The sequence below is a fragment of the Anguilla rostrata genome, chromosome 11 (genome assembly GCF_018555375.3).
Source record: "Anguilla rostrata isolate EN2019 chromosome 11, ASM1855537v3, whole genome shotgun sequence".
In the NCBI taxonomy this organism is placed as follows: Eukaryota; Metazoa; Chordata; class Actinopteri; order Anguilliformes; family Anguillidae; genus Anguilla; species Anguilla rostrata.
Genome location: NC_057943.1, coordinates 31,681,851 through 31,706,268, shown reverse-complemented (window position 1 = coordinate 31,706,268; position 24,418 = coordinate 31,681,851). Strand labels below are relative to the sequence as shown.

At 39.2% G+C, this 24,418-nt stretch overlaps 1 protein-coding gene across 6 annotated transcripts in view; it reads left to right on the top strand.

The window, feature by feature from the left end:
- LOC135234613 (potassium voltage-gated channel subfamily KQT member 2-like) overlaps window positions 1-21,634 on the top strand; it is a 68,017-nt gene extending 46,383 nt beyond the window's left edge. For 3 of the 6 annotated variants that reach the window (XM_064299392.1, XM_064299395.1, XM_064299394.1), the window contains 5 exons: window positions 343-390; window positions 9,572-9,680; window positions 10,418-10,549; window positions 15,588-15,711; window positions 16,836-21,634. In XM_064299392.1, coding sequence (XP_064155462.1) covers window positions 343-390; window positions 9,572-9,680; window positions 10,418-10,549; window positions 15,588-15,711; window positions 16,836-17,573 — 1,151 coding nt within the window. In that variant the 3' untranslated portion in view covers window positions 17,574-21,634. Of the gene's footprint in view, window positions 1-342; window positions 391-2,284; window positions 2,303-9,571; window positions 9,681-10,417; window positions 10,550-12,791; window positions 12,888-15,587; window positions 15,712-16,835 lie in introns of all 6 variants that reach the window. The other 3 variants (XM_064299396.1, XM_064299397.1, XM_064299393.1) reach the window with 3 other exon arrangements.
- Window positions 21,635-24,418: the final 2,784 nt, after the last annotated feature.

Here is a 24,418-nt window from a genome sequence, read left to right as displayed (position 1 = left end):
TGGTGTTGCATTTATGACTGTGGCTATGTGCTTTCATAGACTGGGCATTTAATTCACAAACCATGACACATCAGCTCCAATCAATCATGTCATATTACATCATGAACATTATAATCCCTGAACAAAAGTATGGGGGAAATATCAATTTCAAAATACGTTAATGTCTATAATTTAAGGGATCTGTGTAGCTATATATTTTTGTGCAGTATATATCATAAAAATATAACAACTCTGTTACTATATATTTGCAGTTATTACTTAGCTATTGAACTGTTGTAACATAATTTTCTCTGTTTCTTGACCGAACCCTTTTCATCTCTCTGTTCGACACCGGTACTAAAGTGCTGATTGAGATGCAGGATGAAGATTTGAAAACGAAGAGCTCTCCAGGTCAGGAGAAGGAATGGCTGGCTTGCTGTCCGTTGGGACGTCTACAGTAAAATAACCACACAGGCAATAGCATAGCCTGCAACTGCAGATTATGCTATTGTACTCTTTTAGCTTCTTCCTTTTTATATTAGATTATTATTTTCTGTTTTAGAACTTGTTTATTTCACAATGCAGGTGAAATGGGGCATTAACCTCAAATCAAAGGAAATGAAAAAAAAAAAACAAATCACCATGTTTTATACTTTACATGCAGGTATATGCAGTCAGTTATGCCAGTTACAGAGTATAGAGTTTCCCAAGTGTTCCTAAGACATTGGAATTAACATGCAGGGCATGCATATACTGCTCTTGTAAAGGAGGTTTAGGATATCAGTTGTATCTTTTGTTCTTTTAGAAGTAGATTAATATGTTAAAGGGGAATTTCACTTTATGGGGTCATTTTCACGCCTACCCGGGCTTTTGTGTGCACCCCAGAGAGTTTTTAGGTTGCTTGCTTCAATATTTAGATATTTAGATATTTAGATAATTTAGATACACCCATGTAAGCAACCCACCCCCCCCCCCCCCCCTGCACAAATTCATTAGAAGGACAATATCAGTCATGAGAAGCAGGGACGTGTGTCTACAATGAGTCTAACGTGGAGTTTGATGTAGATTGGGTTTCTATTGGATGGGGGCAAGCAACCTAAAAACTGTCTGGGGTGCACATAAAAGCCCGAGTAGGTGTGGAAATAACATCAGAAGTGTTATAAAGAGAAATTCCCGTTTAATGTTATTATCAGTTACATTATTAGTTATTTGTTCCCTCTCACTGAAAATTCAAGAAAGTGTTAATGTGAGAAACTCCAAATTTCTCCCACAAATACATTTGTCCTCCAGCAGCTTTATGACATTCAGGTTAAATACAACTTGCTCAAATTCTGCCGCAGAAAGTTGTATTTCATTTCAATCGAAAGAGAACTTGAGGATGTTGCATTTTACCTTCAACACAATTTGTGCCCCTTTTCCGCACATGCTCAGATAATCGTATTATTTCATGAGTTATTAAAGCATAGAACCCAAGGGCACCTCATCCCTCATAAGGACACATTGTGTTTTATGCTGGCGCCTCAGATGAATCTGATCAAAGCTTTGATAAAAGCTTTGGCTGATTAATAGATGGTTCTGAAGCGAAACTGAAAACATCTATGCAGTCAGTAAATTTTCTACCACAATAAAAGCTGGCACGTTTTTAATGAAGCAGACCCCAACCAAATGACTTCAGAACAACTGTAAATGTATGTGAAGTACATTGATGGTAAGAGACAACATCAGATCATGTTTTTCTCCTTCCAATGTTACCACCAGAAAATTCAGTCACACATCTCCGTATGGATGTTCTAGCACAGTACATTTCCTTTACAAAGCAGAACATGATTCATTTTTAATGTCACAAGTTATAAACAGTGCATTCTGAATAAAGATAGACACCTCTTGTCTATTATGCAACATACTCATTTATCACATATTCATGTGCTTTGGCATATAATGTTTATGTTTTAAATGTTATAATTATCACAATTTCAGGGGTTGAGGAAGTCTTTCATTTGTGCAAATTTGAGAAAAAAAACTGCGAAGGAGATAAATTAGCGACTAAGCACATTGTGATGAGCTGAGATTAGTTCTAGGTCTCTGACAGTTTAAAAACTCAGAGGACACATTGGGAGGAGCTCTTTCAAACGTCCAGTTTCAAAAAAAACTTCCCAAGAGTCGAGAGCTCGTGGTGCTTTTTTGTGGAATTCAATGAAATGCCTTTTTGCCTTGAAATATCTATTATTCATTTTATTTAACATATCCTCTTTACGGTCCTTTAACCAACTCTATTTCCTGTCTTTTCCTCTCTGCCTCTTTGCAGCAATTGAGGGGTTGATCAGTAAGAGACTGTTGTGCCTCTGCTAGGAGTTGACTGCAAGAACATAAAAAAAAACACATCTAACGAAGCACAAACATGGCTGAACTCTAGATCTCAGAATAGAGTGGCTGAAGCAGGGCTGTTGCATGTCAGGCATTACAGCACATCTCATTACCCGCCATAGCAGGAGCCATCAGTCCATCCCTACCAGTGACACCCCCAGTGTCTGCCATTCCTGCATTCTCACCTGCATGAAGGAAGCTGGCCCTATGCGTTTTCCTGGAGACGGCCTCCGCCCAAAAAAACCCTCGCGCTCGGGGGCCCACCACCTCGATGCGCTTGTCACGCGATTGGCCTACAGTGCCTGTCCGTCAGTGTGGTGTGGCGGGCTTTTCGTGACCCAGTAGCAGATGTGTATTTGAAGCCGATTTTCTGGCCTCACCCCTCCCCCCTCCAATTCCACATGTCAGATAGGCTGCTGGGATAATGATTGACACTGTGACCCAAAATTACAGACTTCCTAACAATGCCCTACTTATCTTCCCAGAATTAACTTTTTTTCATTGTTACAGACAATAGATGCTCTACGGCTTTTAAAAATATACTTTTTGTGCCATGAAAAATCTATCATTTTGGATTTTTGAAGCATTGAAATTCTGATCCAGCACTTTGTAATGTCAGTGTTTCATATTACTTTTACTTGAATAGCATTCAGCAGATGTTTATCCAGAGCTGACATACTGTACAAACAGTGAAAAGATCAGGTATCAAAGTGCAATAGTACATGGAAAGTGTAGTCCCAAGAGTGACAGCAAGTGGACTCAACAACTAAAAAAGTTATTTTGGTCTAAGTTCTTGACAATTTCATTTTTCTTTTGCGATATTGACGAAAACAATTTAATTATGCACTTATTTGTTTGTTCGTTATTCCTTGTATCAATGTGGCTGTAGAATGTATTATGTTTCTGTACATACTGTAGTGTAGTTTTGACAGTTTTTAACATGTCAGTTCATATATATATATATATATATATATATATATATATATATAATATATATATATATATATAATATATATATATATATATATATATATATATATATATATATATATATATATATGTCAACACTAAGAACAGGACCCCCACAAACTTATTCAAAATATTGTTTTTTTTTTTAGAATTAATACTGCAGAACGAATATTTTCTATGTGGAAAAATCTCTTCTGTGATACAGAGTATGCAAAAGGTATGCAGAGTATGCAAAAGTGCCATAACAGATGCCAGTGTGCATGTTTGTGTCCTGGACCATGCATTACATGTAATTAAAATGACGAAACGTGCCAGGGACACATGGTAATAGACAAATCATTCATGTTGATTGTGGAGGAAATAGAAATTGTTCCACAAGGAAATATTGCAGTAATGAAATAATTGTTTCAGGCAAAAATTATCAGCGTAGAGTGATATCAGTGGGCAGCAGCACCGAAAAATGTCAGCCGAACTCAACACTAAACACATCAACATGACTAAAAAAAATAAGTAAAATGTGTGCCATTGTTAATTTTATTGCTGACTAGCTAGCAAGCTTCACAATTTTAGCCTCCACATTTTATAAGTCTCAAACTGGCTCACGTTAGCTTACTGTTAGTTGCATTTTGTAACTGCAGTATACCTTCCATAGCATTTAATTCAAAATACAGGTTAATTATAACCCAAAAATTTAAACCCTTTACAGCTTCAAAACAAAGTATTCTCTCTTGTCTAATTGTCACATACTCATTGGACTTTTATGAAGAGCACTTTAGTTTTCCTTCACCAGTCCCTCAGCCTAAACACACTAATCCATTGTGTTTTTTATAGTAGTAACCCAATTTATTTTTTACCAAATGAGAGGAATATGCTCTCATAGATTGCTTAAAAAGTTCAAGATTATCATCAACATTGTCATTAACATCATTATAAACATCCTTGTGACATTATTTTTTTAAAACCTAAATACTTCTTTCACCGAACATACCATTTCCTGTTTCTGATGGTCTGCTGCTGACATTAGTCACTGGCAGACTAGTACACTCAGCGAGTTGGTCCTCTTTCTGTATGCTATTTTTAGAGTCCCTGTACAAATTGAATCCTTCAGTACAATTCGTTCAGTGAGTCCTTCAGTGCATTCAGTAGACTTCATTCATGGAGTCTTCTAGTACATTCAGTACAATCGGTACATTTTGTTTATTGAGCTTTCAGTACAATCATTACATTTTGTATTACTGTAGTAGTTCCTTCAAACTTTTAGTAGGTAAATGAATTGAATGAAATTAATGAAATATGCACTTGTGCTGCAGCACAGAATACAAGAGAGGATTTCATATAAATGATTTAATGACATAGATAATGGCAATAGTATTTGTAATGCCTAAAGTACAAATACAAAAAAAATACCATTTGTATAGTGATTGCAAGTATGCCTGAGGCTTACACTTTGATAATTTAGTGGAATGCCTTGTCATTATGTTTCTATTGGTACAGAGCATAGGGGAGATGAGAACTAATCCAATAGGGATGACGAGAGGGAGAGAGTTCAGCTCATTTGGCGATCTGAATCAGTCCAGGAGCTGAAATTTAGTTGCATTATGTACCACTGCCAGTTTGGTATGTACTGAGTTTAAAAATGAATTGTTCAAAAAGATTTGTTCGTTCAATTTGGAACAACACTACAACCTACCATTGTAATGTTCAGGCAATGTCAGAACTTGCCATTCACTGAAGTTGCAGCTACTCCTAAAAAATGTCCACCATTGCGCTCCGTAGTAGCCATTAGCCGACGACATCAATGATCCAAACGAGTGGGGCATGCTCTCCAAGCCCCGCCCATTGGTGTAGCCGAAAGAAACCGTTCCTGAACTGATAGTGGTGGCAGAGTTGAGGAGCAAAGCTGGGAAGGAACTAGGCCTGGGAATGAACCAGGGGCCTCATTTATAGAACGGACTTACAATCAATTTTGATCTTAAATACGAACTTATCGCTACGCAAAGTCTAGACTTGACGTAAGTGATTTTCCTGGTGGTTATGTAGGGGTATTGCAGTTTGGGACGCATATGCGTCCAAGCCTCTGGTGAACTTTGCATCAGCTTTATGAACAATTTGATAGGAATTATTGATTAAAGGTGTGAGGAATTAATTGTCAGACGCAAGGTGTTTTGAATTAAAAACAGGATGCGATGTTCTATAAATAGTGTGTCAAATTAGAAAAAAGTAACCGTGGCTGTTCTTGCGTTATTGGAAAACATTGAAAACCGTGCTTTTAGAAGGGAGAGAGTTTTCAGAGACCGGAATGACTTTTTTGCGCATGATGATCTTCCAAAAAGTCTGCGTTTCTCTTTTGGTCCATGGTTATTCCTGACTAAACCCTCATTTGTGCTAGCATTATATAAGGGGAAATCGCTGATTGTGAGGCACGTTGAGGTGCCGTCAATTTTATGTTAATTTGAGATTTATAGATCACAGGTGCATAAGTTACAAATGGGCTTCTTAGAACCTGTGTAAGCAAGGTTTTTTATGCTCAGTATCTTTTATGAATCGAACATAAGCACACCGTCAGAAATGATCTTAAGACTAAGTTCAAGTATAAATCTAAGAACATTTTTATAAATGAGGCCCCAGGTCCGCAATGAGTTACACAGTCGATACAGCTCTACCACTCTCCCTCTCCTAATGTATTGCAATGATGAACACTTGTCTGAGTAAAATTATAAGCAATTGGCATAATTTTTGGCATTAAATGGTATTCAATCATCTGGAATGCTATTTTCAGAGGTCTTAAATGTTTCCTTTTCATTTAAACAAATTAGTTGTATTATTTAAGAAAATAAATCTGGTTTTGTTTGAGGCAAGTAAAAGTATTCTGTCCTGCTAAAACAATTTCTTTCTGTCTGAGCCAAATACGCGTTTGCCTTAGAGAATCATTATTCACGTTATCAATAGAGATTTGCAGTATTTAGCTGTAGTTATTTTGCTATGTTTCTGCTCTTAATCCCTCTACCAACCTTGTCCTTCTCCCACTCTCACTTCTTATCCATTTATGGTGGTGTTATATAGCTGGCCAGCTAGCTAGTTGTATTAGTCCTAAAGCTATAGAGCTATATTTTTCATTATTATTGAACCTCCGTTTCCTTTGCAAGCTTGCCGATTTTATGTACGTGTGCCATGTATGTGCCCTCCCTGGATGCACAAAAGGAGAGGATGAGGATGAGATAATGTTATGGTATATGTAATACATGATAACATCATACAAAAAACAAGTCTAGAAAAAATAAAACTAAGATCTGAAAATGGGAAAAATTAAATAACACTTTTTTTGCAGGACCTCGACTAAAATGATGTAATTCCAACTGAAAAAAGTGCCGTGCACCTATTAAATTTTATGTCGCGGACTTTAAGTCTGTTCCTGTGTGTGGACGGGCCCCATGGTCTGGTGTCTGTTAAAGGAGTTTTACTGTGTGTGACTGTGCCCCACAGTCTAGTATCTGTTAATGCTCTGTTCCACTGTGTTGTATTAAATCTACACAGCGCCAGTGCTGTCGGTGCCTGGCAGGCCCACAGTTGACTCATCACCCAGGCATGGGTGGGTTTACAGGCCTTCATCATGCATGGAGCAACCCCCTCTAGTCAATCAGGGAGCTCAATCCTGCAAGTAATAATAATGATCATTCTTACATTTATGTAGCACTTTTCTTGAAACTCAAAGTGCTTTTTACACTGATGCAGGGGAAACCACCAGCGCCCACCTGCTGAGATGCGCATTTACCCCTTTGTGCAGATGCCAAATCTACCAAATTATCACCCATTTATGGGGTGTGACATTTAAGGCTTTATAACTCCAGATGTGAGAAACACAGAGGCTTGAAAAACGGCTTAAATGAAGCAAAACACTTTTACAATACTAAGTAGTTTTAAAACTGGATTAGTTTTTTATGTTAATAATTTAGGTATGAATAAAGTGCCAGAAATGCAATTATCTTGGTGAAAATGCAAAAATAAAGTTGTTTTACTTTAGTTTTAAATGAAATACTGAGAGATCACATATATAAAACAGGTAAAAGTATACATGTCTCAGATCATAAATTCCTTGACCACAAGTGTATAAAATCTGAGTGTGGGATGAGGAACTGCTAAAGATCTATGAAGCAAAAAGTAAGCAGTGTACTCTGGTGTCTCTTAGTGTCTCCAAATCTATCCAAAATATCTAAATTGTGTATTGCTGTAAATTGTAATCTAAACATATATTTCACTACAAATCAACTGTTTTGACTTGTGAAACTCACTTTTGCATAATTGTCAAGAGCATATTACTACCTTTTCATCAGTATAGTAGTCTGTAATATCTAGGGGTCCAAATACCTCCAAGAAATTAATAAAATTAATAAAAATGCTTTTTTGTTCATTATAAAGCAGGGAAATATGTCGCTTATGATGGTTTAATATGAAACATTGATATCACATTGAAAAATAATGCAAAAACATTGTGATATAGTGTGGTACACATACCTAAATATGTAATAATTCACTGTATGTTTCTGCAATCTTTTGTTGCATGGGGCTGGGACAACATATTACAAATGTTTCTATTTATGTGAGAAATTCTTACATTCATCTAGCACAAATCAGCACACGGTAAATTTGAATGAGTACTTAAAGGTTTTTCACATGCCAAAGGTCTTAATCGGGTCCTACGTGTTTTCCTCAAACTCCTGTTGGTGTGAGTCTGAGTTGTGAACTACTGTGTGAAGCAGCAGCTGACATTGCGTGCCTCAGAGAATAGCACGTGCATCTTGGCACTCTCCTGAATTTTGATAGCTTATGCTGCAACAATGATTGCTGATGAATAATATTGGGCTTTCCAAACTGGGGAGAAAAATCAGAAAAACTTTTTTAAATCTGAAAAACTGACATAAATTTCATTGTTGTATTTTTGTTGACTTTTAAAATTTGTTTTGAATTTCACGTCTGGGTGGGAAGTTTGAACTGACAAGCGTTTCACTGGGCCACCTCTCCAAACCGCTTGCACAGAGATGCATCTGTATGGTATGTGTTCTGCTAGAACATGCCGGGTGCACAGGAACTGTTCTCTTCCCTGTCACCGAACAGATAACAGTTACTGGCAGATTGTAAAAATGACAAATAAGCTTCTCGCTAACTGCTAAATGTTAATTGCTTGCTGGGCATCTGTACGTTTTTAACATGCACAGTCACTACCTGAACTCTCCTGTGTCTACTGAGTAATTTGCTTAGATTCCTTTATGCAGCCGCCATGCAGCCTTTATGCTTGTTATATAGGCAATCTGTTGAGGATAGAGATCTACTTCCTGCTAGACAGGAACAAGATTCTCACTTCCTGCTGAGTCTTGCTAATCTTTGGTCTGTAAAGCTGTGACTCAGACTGCAGATTGCACATATACACATTACATTAAGTAAGCAATTTACTTATGTAATTACATTGTAAAAACTTGTCACTGTTATGTGTGTCTTCATAAACAGCCGTAAACATGAATGCAGAACCGGAGTTTGTAGTTTTTGTGATGATAAAGATTTACTTTAGTTCGTCTCCTATTCATGATTCAAACTCCAACCCACATTCTTCTGCTGATTGCACCTGTTCCAAAACCTTGCCATAACCAAAATTGAAACCTAACCCTAACTTTTTCAGTGATTGTACAAACTCTGAAACTTCTTGCTACCATAGAGCTATGACTACAGTGTAATTGCATCCGTAAATTGCTTGATATAAAGTGTGACCAAGCTCAGTCTGACGGACACCACTGCTGCCTGCCTCCTTTTGAGGTTCCATTCCTCTCTTCCTCCGGTAGCCCATCTAGCTGTTCCACCTGAGAGGAGTGGTGTGACGCCGCCGTCCCAGAATGCCTGTTTTCTTTTGAGCAACAGCAGTCAGCTCAACCCCTTAACTTCCAGGATTGCCTCCCTGGAAATGCCAACAAACCCCACTCACCCAAATCCCCCATGCAGCCCCTTCGTGTAATGGGACTCAAGACATGATCTGCCACTGAATTCAAGGGGCACAGTCATTAACCTGCCCCCCATTCAAAATGTAACAATGCCGAATCTCAGGCTACTCTCACCGGACCATACGGTTTAATGACCATGACTAATGGCCATCCTTGGTTCCTTGTAAGCATGGAGACTGAACAGGCTATCTGAATGTTTTGGGGTTGTAGCCTGGCTGCTCGGTCCCTCCCTTCCTTTAACACCTGTAACACCCTTCTCCCTGTCTCTGTAGAGGCCAGCCTGCCGGGGGACGACCTCGTGGACGACAATAAGAGCTGCCACTGTGAGTTTGTGGCACAGGATTTAACGCCGGGACTGAAGGTCACGATCAGGGCCGTGTGGTAAGAGACAGCCTGCTGGCTGTTTTCATATGACTGCATTCAAAAAAGTACTTTAACCCTCCTATTATGTCTGGAGTCGATTTGACCCCATTCAGTGTTTAACGTCTCTTAACAAATGAATGTTATTTTTTCATCTTGATACTGTATGACTTTCCTAATTTGGTGGGATTAAATAGTAAACATGCAATGAACATAATGCTGTTTTCAAAAGTCCTGTACCGACATTGTTTACAGTAGGGTTGCGTGGGGTTGTTTTGACCCTAGGCTCTGTAGCTATGTAAAATGAAGCAAAATATACAACCTTCTTAATGTTTTTTATTTTAATTTTTGTGCCTGATTCTGGTAGAATTTTCCCATACAGTTTTTTCAAAGTTTCTCCACAGTTTTTCCAATATTTACAGACAAAAGGCTAGTTATTTGGAAGAAGGTGACACACAGTGTTGTATATTTCTATTACAATAATTTTGTGTCTGTTTAAACAAAACATAACGTGTCATACAATGTCAACACAATAGGAGGGTTTATATGAATATTAATACAATGTGTTTCCATTAAGAAAAAAATATTGTTGTGTCTTCCTACCTAAACAGAGGACATATAGAATACATACGCAAATGTTCCGTGTTAATTAGACTCCATTATTAAAATGGTCGTCACATTTCAGATTCGGGTACTTCTCTGATTGTTTTATTTGTGTTGGGAGCTTTTCATGGCCCTTGCATTTCCCCCGCTGGCAGCGTTATGAAATTCATGGTGGCTAAGAGAAAGTTCAAGGAGAGCCTGAGACCGTACGACGTGATGGACGTCATTGAGCAGTATTCGGCCGGTCATCTGGACATGCTGTCCCGGATCAAAAACCTGCAGTCCAGGCAAGACGCCGCGCCGGCCTCCCCTCCGTCTCCCACCCTGTCCTGTGTCTCCTGCTATGTCCCCAAAGTCTCTCTAATCCTGGCACTACCACAGTTTACCAAACAAGGACAGCCCATGGCCAACTGGTCAGCCACAAATGTATCAATTGACAACACCAACTGGTCAACATCGCCAACTGGTCACCCAAGGTTCACTGTACCACACACTGCATGTCTCATGTGTTCTTGTTCTTGTATGTGTGTATTGTCCTTTATGCACAAAAAGTCACATTATCCACCTGTGTGCTTCTCACAAAAAGAAAGACTGTTGAGGGCAAGAGGGCACTGCACCATGCCCTCTCTGTGTTGCTTGAGGTGGAGGCTTCTGGGTAATGGCTTTTTCTGTGTCATTTTATTCCAAATGCTCACAGTCCGGTCACCATCATGTTATTTCACAGCGCGGTTTGTTCTACCATAATCTATGCACACTTCTGCTGTTGTGCAAATAGACGTTTTGAACAGATCTCCTTAGCCTGGGGATTTGTGTGTACTGGGGAGATTTCACAACAGTGAAGGACCATTGCTAGCACGATATGATGGATCACATTGCATTCGCTGCCTCTTGAGCAGATCCCATTACGGTCAGTGATATGGACATGTGTGCGGTTGTGATGGACACAGTCAATCCCTGTGTCTGAAGTTGTGCCAACCACACAAGGGGGAGGGCGAACCTGATACAAGGGAGACCACACTTTGGTCTGCCCTGCAGTATTTGGGTACGTTAGTACCTCTCCTCCCTTTAACATGGGCAAGTTCTTCACCCAATAAGTACTATATATGTTGTGAGTTTATGAAACAGTTGCACATATATGTAAAATGTATTCCAGTTTCCACAACCAACAACCATGTTTCCAGATTCATTGAATTCATGCAAATGTAGGCAAGGTAGGGCTGGGTGATATGGCTAAAAAATAATATCGTGATAGTTTAAAGCTTTTTGGTGATACTGTATATGATACTTATCTCTCTATTAATGCATTCTGTGAAATAGCTTAACAGAGTGGTTTTCAATCAGAATCATATACTTAAACATCCTTTATTTAGTGGAAGTCCTGCATAGTATGCCTTTAAACTACCGCAAATAAGATGCCTTCAAGTTGTTCATTTGACTTAAAAGTTTCTTTAACTGTTTTAAAAATGCTAGCAGCACATGCCATTTTAACAATAGTGCAAATTAACCTCACTCGAAAAATGTAACTAACTGTGATGTAAATTAAAATTTAAGCATAATGTGCAAGGATCGCATATTTCTAAGGCAGTTTCTGAGCAGAAGAACGTTTCTGGGGTAACTGAACATGCTGTGACTGACACTCTTTGGTTCCGCTGAGCGTACGCTCCGCTTGTGGTGTAATTCCAGCCAAGGCTGGCTCATTCCTCCCGTCCGCCATGTCTGCCAAGCAGACACGTCTACTACGTGCTCTGTCATTATGCAGTCAACTGTCCCAGTGTTCAAAAAATGAATTTTATGGTATAAAAAATGTGCAGTGTAAGCGCAACGTGATATTAATTTTGTATACCCCAAAAATGTATATTAATTATTATATTAATATTCAATTTATCACCCAGCCCTTCTGCAAGGATGTGGACACAGTTGTGTAGACCGCACGGATGCTAATTAGCATAGCAATGAACACTAGTTGACTCCTGACCTTGTCATTCACAGTTTGAGAACGTGTTTAATTACTGGAATAAATGCATGGTAAGCAAATGGAAGCTTGCTGACTGCATACAAAAACAACTGTTTTTCATTTGTGAATGGTGAAGTCATCGCTGGCGGAGTCATGCTCAAATCAGGTGATGCCAATTTTCCTGGCTAAAAGTGGTTCTGAAAGGCCCAAAACCAAAATGTGGCACTTTAGTGCGTAAGTAACATGACACACTCAAAGTGAATTTTCTGTGATATCATTTTGGATGTGTAGGTACAGATGTAGAATGCAAAACTCTGTGTCCATGGCGTTAATCACTGTGAATAGGCAGCAATTTTGTAAAACATTTAAATCTGAAAATCAGAAAAAATGCCCTTGGACAATTGGACAATTTCACTGTTTATGCTTTCGGATGTGTGGATGGAATATATTTTCACTTATTTGCCCATGTCTTCGGATCTTTATGTTTATTTATTTTTATTTTATTTGTCTGTTTCGACTCCCATGTGTTGCATCATTGTGCATTGTCCTGGTGTCTTCTCTATGTACTTTGCCAGGATAGACATGATCGTGGGCCCTCCCCTCTCCACTCCCCGTCATAAGAAGTATTCCTCCACCAAGGGACCCAAAGAGTCACCCGAGTACCCTCCTAGGTTAGGTTTCATCGGATTGCACCTCTGCCATCGGGAATTCCGCTTTTTACTTTTCCCTGTTTGATCCTCCTCAGGGGACCCTTTCCTTCTCCTGGCTACATGGCAGTGCTCTGGAACCTGGCCCAGAAACAGGACTCAGTCATTAAAGTTGTCCTTAATTTTGACTTACAAATAAATGAGTGCGTTATTTTTCTCCATAAATTTTGGCAATGGCTGGGCCCTCTGGACTGGCAGTCCTCAATCGTGGCCTTGGTCCTGTTCCCACGGGCTAGCTGCTTTTTTTCAGCTTAATGAGCAATCAGTCTAGACCCAAGAAACCAGGTGACCTGAGTTAGCCTTGTAATTAGCTTCTTTAACTGATCAATTGCTGTGATACTCAAGTGCTGAGTAACAAACCCAGCGGACCCTGCAGCTCTCAAGGACCAGGATGGGGGACCACTGCTCTAAACCCTGTTTGTGAAGGAAAATAACAAACACGTCCATCTAAATGTGAGTCAAAATTATGGCTGGCTTGTGAAAGTGGATTTTTATGATTTATCTAAAGGATGACAAACAGAATTGCCCTTGTGTTACCCAGGTAGACATTTCTTTGGTGCCTATAGTGCATTTTAGAGCAGCAGACCTGCTCAAGGCTGTTGTGCAGCAATCTGCCACTAGTTAGCTAGCTTTAAATTAGCCAGGCTGAAATGAATACACAATATACAGCCATCGTTTGTCTATATATACATATGCCCAAGTACCATATAAATAAAGTTTACTTTTGACTCCAAGTAATTACATATTATGAAACAAAAGCTTAAAAATATAACTTTATAGCAAAAATGCTAATCACTAATTCTACCACTAGGCTGCTTGTTAATTAAGCAAACTATTGACGTGCACACATGTACACACTTTTTTTCAGTCATCAATTTATTGTCATTGCTCACTAGCAGCTCCTCCTGGTGTATGAGGGAACCAGCTACGTTACCATACAGTCCTTACAACTGTAGCAGATTTTAAGAGCCACAAAGAGTAGAATAAAAAAAACTCCAGGACTCATTCTTTACTGCGTGTTCTGCTTATATTTATTTCCACATTGAGAAGCAAGAAACGTGTAAGAAAAACAGTGCATGATTTCTGTTTAGATGCAATTTTACCCAAGCACCTGTGCATGAATTTTGCCAGGTGTGGGAACAGGATTTGAAGTTATAAAACAGAGGCACAGAGTTTAACACACACTCATGCTAGCATGGGTGGTAACCTTTCTGACTTTAGGGACAATGTTGCAACAATGGGCCAATAGCTGCCATTGGCCATTCCAAAACGGGCGGTCAGAATAAGATACAGACAGGTAAGGAGCCAGTCATGTAGCCAGTCAGAGAAGAGGTTGCGCTGATCTGCCTAATATGCATTGAACTCCCTCCTCATCGGGATGCAGTGAAAAGGAGGGTCCTGCGTTTGAGTAGCAGGGCTCTGTAAATATTCCCTAACCCCTAATTCCAGCAGCGTATGCATGTTGGCATGAAGCATAACGAAGCATGTTAAGTGATGTCCCTCGTCACCATGTCCCATGTCTACTGACGTGAAAGTACTCAATTCATGAAGACGACCAACTGGACATGTTTCTCTCCTCTACATACATCCAAAGTTAAATTGACAGAGTGCCGTCCAGTCCTGGTGGTTATATAGTGTGTATATATAAGTGTGGCTTACCATTGGGTCATAAACGTAGAAACATTTGGACACTTTCAAGTCTCAAAATATTAGGTGTATGTGCCCTTCCATGCCATTTAACCCATGTGTGTGAACGCCCCCTAACACCTCCAGCTTGACAGACATGTGCTGTTCCTAGCAGTGACCTTCCCCTACCCAAGGCCTCCCCCCCCCACCCCTGCCCCCCCAGTGGTCACTCCAAACCACACCAGCAGTTTTTTTTTAAATCCCAAATGGATGGACAGTCACTGCCATTGTCTAATGGGCCTCTGCCACTGTGTCAAACTTGTACGTCTTTTACCCAAGAGAGTCAGTTACTGGTTTAAAAGCTAGTAAAAAGTTTAGCTGAACATGTGGAACATCCTGTTTTAAAAAAAAATACATATTGTACCTGAAATACTGACTAGACCATCATAATGTCAGTAGCTCATAACATAGGGAAAGTAATCCATCTCTAGGTTATTATATTTGCAAGTAAATCTTAAAAAAACATAAGCAATATATCATAATATGAATGTTGATAAATGCGTTACTATTGTAAAGTATATTTTCGAATAAATGCATGAAACAGAATATCTAAAATTGTGGGTCTCATGGTAAGTAATACAATTTTTGAATTGCGGTGTAGTGATATTGACTAACATTGCCGTTTTACCCCACAGTCCAGGAATATTCCTGTTTGATGAAATCGAGATTTGTATTTCAAATCTCGAATGCCCTTTTGATGTCATTTGCATTAGGACTGAATTAGTTATGGCTGCATCCTACATACATTCCTACATACATTCCTGCTAGCCATAAAGTTATAATATGGAAACACCACCAGTATCTACAGTACATTGATGCAGAACTCTCAGGTTGTGGTCGTGAATTCTGAAGAAGGGTCGGCTTTTATCCAACGGATCAGCCTCGGGCTCCGTCTCTGTCTCTCCTGCACCAGTAATTCAGAAGTGCCAGCTTCATTGTGGGTGTGGGTTCTTTTCCTCCCTGCTCCTCCGTCGCCAGGGTCGACCAGATTGTGGGCAGGGGTGCCCCGGTGACAGATAAGGACCGCCCCAAAACTGCGGTGGAGGGGGAAGCCTCCGAGGACCCGAGCATGATGGGAAGACTGCTGAAAGTGGAGAAACAGGTAGGCCTCCTGCATCTCTAGGGCTCTTTTCAGGGCCCCTGACAACACATTAAAAACACTGGCGCTTAGAAAAGAGCCCACAGCATGTTAAAATTTCATTTACCCCAGGAAACGATCTGCATGACCCCACTTGGAAAATAATTTTGGGTATTCCCTTTAGAACTGGCATTTTATTCTTAAGGCTATAACTTTGTCAGAGATCAGTGGCATTATGAAATTATTGGATGAAATATTTAGGTGCACATTTTGTCCTCTTGAATAGCAATGTCATTTAATCTGTATGTTTTAGGTCAGGGGGCTAGCCTTTTATTGTCAGTTAGCAGTCAGCTCAGAGATGTGTTAGCATTTGGCAGTCAGCTCAGAGCTATGTTAGCAGTCAGCTCAGAGATGTTAGCAGTTAGCAGTCAGCTCAGAGATGTGTTAGCATTTGGCAGTCAGCTCAGAGCTATGTTAGCAGTCAGCTCAGAGATGTTAGTAGTTAGCAGTCAGCTCAGAGATGTGTTAGCAGTTGGCAGTCAGCTCAGAGCTATGTTAGCAGTCAGCTCAGAGATGTTAGCAGTTAGCAGTCAGCTCGGAGATGTGTTCGCATTTGGCAGTCAGCTCAGAGCTATGTTAGCAGTCAGCTCAGAGATGTGTTAGCAGTTGGCAGTCAGTTCAGAGCTATGTTAGCAGTCAGCTCAGAGATGTTAGCAGTTAGCAGTCAGCTCAGAGATGTTAGCGGTTAAAAGGTCAGCTCAGAGACATGTTAGCAGTTATGTTAGCAGGTGACATCGCATGATTCACTCACCCAGCATCCTGATCTCATTAATTATTTAATTAATTATCAAAGTCTTTCACTAACAGCTTAATGCATTCCATTAGTTCACTCACTCACGTATTACCTTACTATTGAATTAATTTGAACAGTTTCCTTCCATTCATTCACACATTAAATGAATCACTAACTCATTTAACTCAATTATACCTTAATGCTCGCTGCTTGTGACTCAATCTCAGATTCATTTTTTTCATTTATTCATTCACTTGCTGTCTTCACATACTAATTTATACGTGCATTGATTCACACAGTCACTTTCTCTCATAATTTCATTAATTAATTCATTAATTCCCATCATGTCTCCTAGGTGATGTCCATGGAGAGGAAATTGGACTTCTTGGTGAACATCTACATCCAACGTATGGGGATCCCCCAGTCAGAGACCGACGCCTTCTTCGGGTCCAAAGAGCCGGACCCGGCGCCACCGTACCACAGCCCCGTGGAGAGCCGGGGGCCGATAGACAAGAACGGCCTGGTGGCCAAGATGGTCCGCTCGGGCAGCTTGGCGGGCCAGAAGAACAACGAGCCGCCCCTGCCGCCCGCCATGTCCGCCCCGGGCCACTGCCCCCCCTCCACCTCCTGGCACCAGCACTCCGCTGGAGAGCCCCGCCCCCGCAGCCAGGACAACTCTCCGCCGAGCGGGGGCAACGACCCGTCGCTGGTGCGAATCCCGCCCCCGCCCGCCAACGAGCGCTCGGCGGGCGGGCACAACGGGGGGAGCCACCGCGGGGGCAGCGGCCTGGACCTGCGTCTGGAGCTCCTCCAGCGGGACAGCGACACGTCCGTCTCCATCCCGTCCGTGGACCACGAGGAGCTGGAGCGCTCCTTCAGCGGCTTCAGCATATCCCAGTCCCGCGACAACGTCGACTTCCCGGTCGGCCCCGCCTACTTCGGGGGCGGCGCCCTCTGCGCCAAGGTCCGCCCCTACATCGCCGAGGGCGAGTCGGACACGGACTCCGACCTCTTTACCCCCTGCCCCCCCTCGCCGCACGTGGCGCCTGGGGACAGCTTTTACGGAGACCGGGCCTGGCCAGGGTCCAAGTGAGCCTGAAAGTTATGCTAGGTTGTGCGTCAGTCCAACCGGTGAGCGCCAAAACATCGCTGTGATAATCAGGCCGGAATCACACCCAGTTTGCTATTTAATAACCGGGAGTGTTAAGGCTAGCCTGACTAAAGGCATGTTTATATATACAAGTTCTCCCACATCGTTCTGCTGCCGGCAAGAGTAATTCATTACATAATTCTGGAGCATTTTCTAGAGTGAGAATTGGGAAAAATTTATTTTGAATATGACTGACAGGATGCTAGATATGTTCATGAGTTCTACCAACCGTTATTATCATTATTGCTTTGACCTTCAGCTGTGCAAAGCAACATTCAAATCTCAAATGCATATCTCGTACATTGATGATGTATGAATAGCTCATATTCAGACTTCATTTCTGAATATGCCGGACTTAGACACAGGAGCAAACTGAAAGGAACTTCCATTGTGCTGTACATTTACACAGCATAACATGACAGGCTCTGCAGGAATGACCCGGCCGTGATTGCTTTGCATGTTGATCAAAGCATGCCTTTAAAAAGAATGCTTTAGAAGTTTGTTCAACCAATATCAGTGCAGAGGCAGTGAATTGTATAACTAGAAAACGCTTAAAGCACTCCAACAACAAAATATCCGAGACACGAAGCTACTGGATGGTTTTGAAAATAAAGAAATTAACCGAAGCAATGTATAACCTCTTCAAGCCATTTTATAGGCCGGTGAATAGGCATAAACATCTACAGGATACTCTGTATCTGTATAAAATATGGCAAATTTCAAAGTTTGTATACGATTACTAATATTCATTTGGGTCAAACTAACACATATTTTAAAGAGGAGAATGTGAATTGATGCTCAATTTCATTTGTTTGGATGATGTGTTCTACATGAAACCAAAAATAATTACTTTGCATGGTACCCACTGATTTGATTTCAAGCAATACTGAAAAGGTTTGGTAAGAAAAACAGAACAAAAAAAATATATATATATATATATACACAATACAAAAAATACATATATTTTATCTCAGTCTTTTTTATGAATAGATTATATTTATAGAGAAGTTAAATAGGAGATTAATAAATGCACTGCTATTGCTGAGGGTTTTAAAGAAGTTCATTAGTTAATAAAATTCCTTTGTGTTAATTTTGCATTGAAATAATATCTCACCCATGGTGGCATGACACAGCATAGTGATTAATTAAAATACTGATTGCAATCTTAGAACTCTTACTGGTAGATTTAGTAATAACATTAGAGAAAACGGCACATGATTTCATAAAAATGATAATGTAGTGTTATGCTCACAAAAGCAAGGTTCACGTGCATACAGTACATGTATGCTTTCCTTAAACCTCATTTGCCAATATGCCATAAATAAGGCCTTTATATAGTGCTTTAAATATTTATATTTATTTTATATTCACAGGTTCAAATGGAGATACAGTGCAGGCCAAGTAAATCGTACAATACTCCACCATTGGGTAGAAATGCATCACACTCCTCAGCCAATTAACACGTACATTACAGTACACTACAAACCGTTCAGAGCACCTGTTCTCTGGTAACTTTGGAATGTATAAAAATATATTTCCACTGCTGTCATTGAAAGCTAAAGGCTAAAGGCTGTTTTTGCATTGTAATATGCAAGTCCCATCGTTCATGTCGTGAGGTGTGCCTTATCGAATAAGAAAAGCCGAATGCCCAGCACTCACAATTTCAGTCAATCAAATTGCTCTGTGCTTTGTTCTTAACTTTAAGTTGCAGACTTGAGTAAGGCTTTTTTTCTATTTCTAACACCAAAAATGATATTCATGTAACTGATTGCCAAAAAGATAATGTTGCACAAGAACGTTTGCATAAATTCATTACTCATTGCTTAGGATGAATCACTGAGCAATTGAAATGTCGTTCTGAGCAATTGAAGGGTTGCAAGAAAACATTTGCATCCCATTAAAATCCTATGTGAAAGCTAAATTCTAAAGCTAAATAAGATGAACTTACTGCCTTACAAAATATCAAGAAAGTTGTAAGTCTTTACTGTGATCAGTGTGCATTAAAAATAGGAGCTGTTTAAATCATTAGTTCTGTGTTTTCAGTTTTTGATTTCATCAGATAATATGTATCCTAAAGGAGGTGAGAAATACTATTTAATGAGGCGGGTATGTTTGCAGCTATACTTGATTCAATGTATCTCTCAAAAAGACATTTGTGCATTTTCAAGGCTCAACTGGGTTGCCAGTCTGAAGATTATGTGTCCATTGCACTTTATTTCAATGATTAATGGGGGGGAAGCACAAAATGACACACCTTGTCATTTTCTGAAATATTAATTTATTGGTTACGCCCAGTAGTACAGAAATACTGAAATATTGCCAGGAATATGTATAGTAGACATTTCAGTCGACGTAACAACAGCTAATGTAACATTTTAAAAGTAGTGGTGCGCTGTATTAATTTTCATGTGCCTACTTGCTTTGAACACATTTTAATCACGTGCTTGCCTTTAGAATATATATATTTTTTCAGCTGCAGATGCAGTTGGCACTAGTTAGCACAAAAGGATGAGTGTTTCTAGAAGGATCTACCCCTCTTTGAATACTACATCAGTCAGCAGAGATGTAAAACCATTGCGTTCTTTTGTTATAATGTAGTAAAATTGTAAGAAAGTAGTTGCAGTAAAGGTTATATTAAATCCACTGGCTGCTTAAATCTAGTGGATTTAATACTTGTTTGATTTATTACTTCAACTTACTTGTAAAGTGATAAGCCAAATGGAACGGTTGAAATGTTGCGTGTAATTGTTGCTGAAGTTAATTTTATTCTTTGCTGTTTGAATGCTTTTATGTGATATCCCAGCTCTTTTTAAACCTTGCGGTTTTAAAACCACATTATAACCGCGTGCTTCAGTTTTGATACTGTGTCAGGCATTTTGAATATCTTTTGGATGCTTCGGAGTTAAAACTAGGACATGTGGTTAGTTATTTGTATTGAGTCTTCAGTAAGTTGTGTGCTGCTGCCATGCCTGATACAGAACACGCGTGTGAATGTAACGTTTAAAGTTTACAATGATGTAATTTTCTCCCATTTCATTCTTGCTGGAGGGGATTTTAATCCTAAAACTCGTAGCTGTCACTCTCTGCGTCTCTCACGCTAAAAGGGAAGCACACGTTCTCAAGCGTTTGAGAAAGTGAGCAAACGCAATGACAAAGGACAGAGATGAGTAAGACAATACAGAGGCCTGGATTCAAACAATGTTTGTCCTCAACCTTGACAATTGAATTCTAATGGTATTTTTCTCCTTCATTAACTGGATTAACATGGATTGGCTTTAATGGTGGTTTGCTAGCCATTGAAAGCCTTTGCTAAATGCCTTACTTGGAGTCACTCATAAGAAATTGCCAAAAGATGCTTGAAAGGAAACTAGCCAACACCTGAATTTAACGGTGAGTCAAAGTTAAGGACAAATGTTGATTGAATTTAAGCCAATGTATCTCTGCAAGTTGTGATGAAAACAGTCCTGCTGCACAGGTTGCATCTGTTTCCACTGACATTTTCTTAGCCAATGAAAAGAGGGAGTAAAGAGTTCCATATGAATCCTTGCATTCAATCAATGATTATCTGGAACGCTGTCTTTAAAATGAAATGCAAGTGGTACTTTTTATGCAGTTCAAACTAATTTTATTTTCACAAATTTTGTTGATCACTGTGTCTGTGAAGAAAACCAGTAAAACTTGCATTGAGTTATGCATACAATTTAACAACAAATGTTTGATATCTGGATTATGTCTCTGGTCTCCTGAAAGGCATTTAAAAGTGTTCTATATTGACAGTAGATCCATGTAATTTCTCTAAGTACCAGTGAAACAAATAAAACAAAAGGATAAACAATTGTTTTTTTCCCACAAGTAAGTTATTTGTAGCATGTAATGGACAGCTAGGGATCTGAATATAGCTTTCACATAAATATGTAGCATCTGTGTTGTAGGACACTCAGATCAGTGGCCTCATGGGTAATGTACAATAAAATTTCTACGTCTTACAGTGCGTTTCGAAAATATGTTTGAGTCATGTCACTCTTTTTCATTTCATTTATCTACCATTTGAAGGATTTTTCTCCACACTGGGTGTTTCTTTTTTTATTTATTTTTTTACCTCATGTGCTATTTGGGGTGTTCCTGACTTTTTCCTGCTACTCTGTAAAGTCTCTTTGTGACAGTTTTCTGTAATACTGTATACTAATAAGTTGAAATTGATTCTTTCATTTGTAAGCTAATTTTCTCCAGCAACAAGATATTCATTGTAATGAGCAGTTAATGTTCAATTCATACTGTATACAGCTTCCTAATGTAGCATCCACTCCAGTCAACCCAGAAATTTGGTGTAATTGAGTTCAGATTAACGTCCCATTAACTGCAGAAGGCACACTCAAATTTTGAAAGTTAATAGAAGCCTTGCAGTGTTTATTTCAGCCTACAAGAAATAGAAAACACTGTAAGTGTCAAAAAATAAACTAGCAGTCTGCACCTCCACCCACAGACCCCCACCCACAATTTTCTGAACAAGTCAGACCTGCCAAGTTAGCTGCTGGGGAGGCCAAATTCCTTGATGTAAAATGGGAAGAAGAGATTGAGACTCTGTGCGGTTTAATAGATTTTCTCCACCCAAAAAACCAGCACACCAACTTATACACTTAAAGCTTATTCACGAAGCTTATGTGACTTCTTGTAAAAGATACCAAATGAAGCTGGTACAGTCCCCAACACAGATAAGGGAACATATTTGCATATGTTTTAGGAGTTCCCACACTTTACATTACACAGTACATTACAGTATTTAATATTTTCTCGCAGAATTGCTACAAACTGGTACCCCATTTCTGCCCAACATATTTCTCCTCAATGATCTCTCCAGTCTTCCTCTAAAAATGTTTAAACGTATGGTATTTCTGGCTGCTTTGACAGACACTAAAAACTGTATGCCGTCAGGGGCATGCCCAGATACATTAAAGGGAGGTGTGTGGCTCAGTTTCAAAATATTGTTTTGATAGAACGCCCAGGGGCTTGTATTAATAAATCACATCCTTCTACCATTCAAGCTCGCGACAAAATATCTTGCAATTTGAGTACACTATATAGGGTAAATCTCCAGGATGTCTAATATGTCATTGCATGTGTACTTCTCTCGATTTAATCCACTATTATTAATGTGAAATTGTCTTTGTATTTTTGTATAACTTTGTCACATTTTTTTAAATTTTTTGCCTGCCTATAATATTTTGCCTGTTTTGTGGTGTAGTTTTGTGTTATTTTATGTTGTAATTTTTGACTGAAAAACTGAAATGGAAATTTTGATTTATTTCTGTATTTTGACACGATTGATTTCTCGGCATCTGAATGGAAATATCATATTAAGGAACACTCTTTTTTTTTCTTTTTTAGCTAAGGCCAAGTCATATATTTTCTTGATTTTTCAGTGATATACCATTATTTAAATTACATTTTCTTTGATTTTCTTTGTCATATTCATGAAAACATAGTATTGCTTTAATTTAGGATCTTTTTTTTCTTTGGAGAGAAGACTATGGCCTAATACATTTCTGAGGCACTTTTCATCATGAATCACACCAAACATATATTTTAAAGGGGACGTGAAGCACTTGGTTCATTTGTTTTTAGCTTAGATTAGTTATTGAAAGATGTGGTCCTGAATTCAGGTCTGAAATTGACCCATATTTGCTAGAAAACTAAACAGAATGTTGCTTTTTTGGCTGCTGCAAGCACTAGGGTACAGCCATCTTGGAACAAGCTAGGTTGTAACATCACTAGGTTGGTTTGTCTCAGCAGCTCAAGCTATTCCTATGTACTAGACTGCTGACTTTCAATTAGCTCAATGATTAATCAAGAGGAAAAAAAAAAAAAAAAGCAGAGAACCCAAGGTGGGTCATTGTGTATTGCCCTTGGATGCTCAAATGAGCATCACTGAACAAAGGCTTCTGGGACATCTTTCTTGGTATCAAAAGAAAAGAATGCCTTCAGACAGCAGCTTCAATTCAGTCAATAATTGCCCTTCACTTTGTGTGAAGATTGCTTTTGTTAATTTGTCAATCAAAGTTAAGGACAGACATTAATTTAATTGAAGCCAGCATCCACATGAAAAACAATGACAGAACCAATTTAATCACATACTGCAGTTCGCCACTAGATGGCAGCCAAGACTTTTAAAAAAGTTACTCAAGTGTCGCTGGCATAAGTCGCTAGAACAGACTCTAGAAAATTTAAATCCAAAATGTTCTAAAAATAGTTATTGACAATTAGAAGCACTTGAGCACCACTTCTTTTTGGTAAACAGAACATTAAAACCTCATCAAATCAAAATATTTCTACAACAAAACATTTGTCAAAAAAGCCTAGTGCAGACCTGGCAAGGAAAACTTTGCTATAGGTATAATTTAGGAAGAAGCGTTAGGAGGAACCAGACTCAGTAGGGGAAGCTCATTTTCCTCTGACTGGCTCAGTTTTTTGGGTTCACAAGTCAGTTTTAAATCTGGGCTTGGCTGTGCACAATATTAATGGCTGTCAGTTTTGCTTACATTTTACATATCTTTTTATTAAAAATGTTATTGCTTGAATGCTGCTAACATAACAAGTTCTAGATTTTTCCTCAGTGAATACGATGTAGTTCAGCCACCTCCTGGGTAATTCTAAATCTTATGAAACCTTGTGAACTTTGTGAAGGCCAGATGGTCCTTAATACTCAACACTGACCTTAAAAAAGGATTTTCTCATCTTGCCTCCATGGAATCATGTTTACAGTATATACAAACTGCCTTTCTAAATACTCC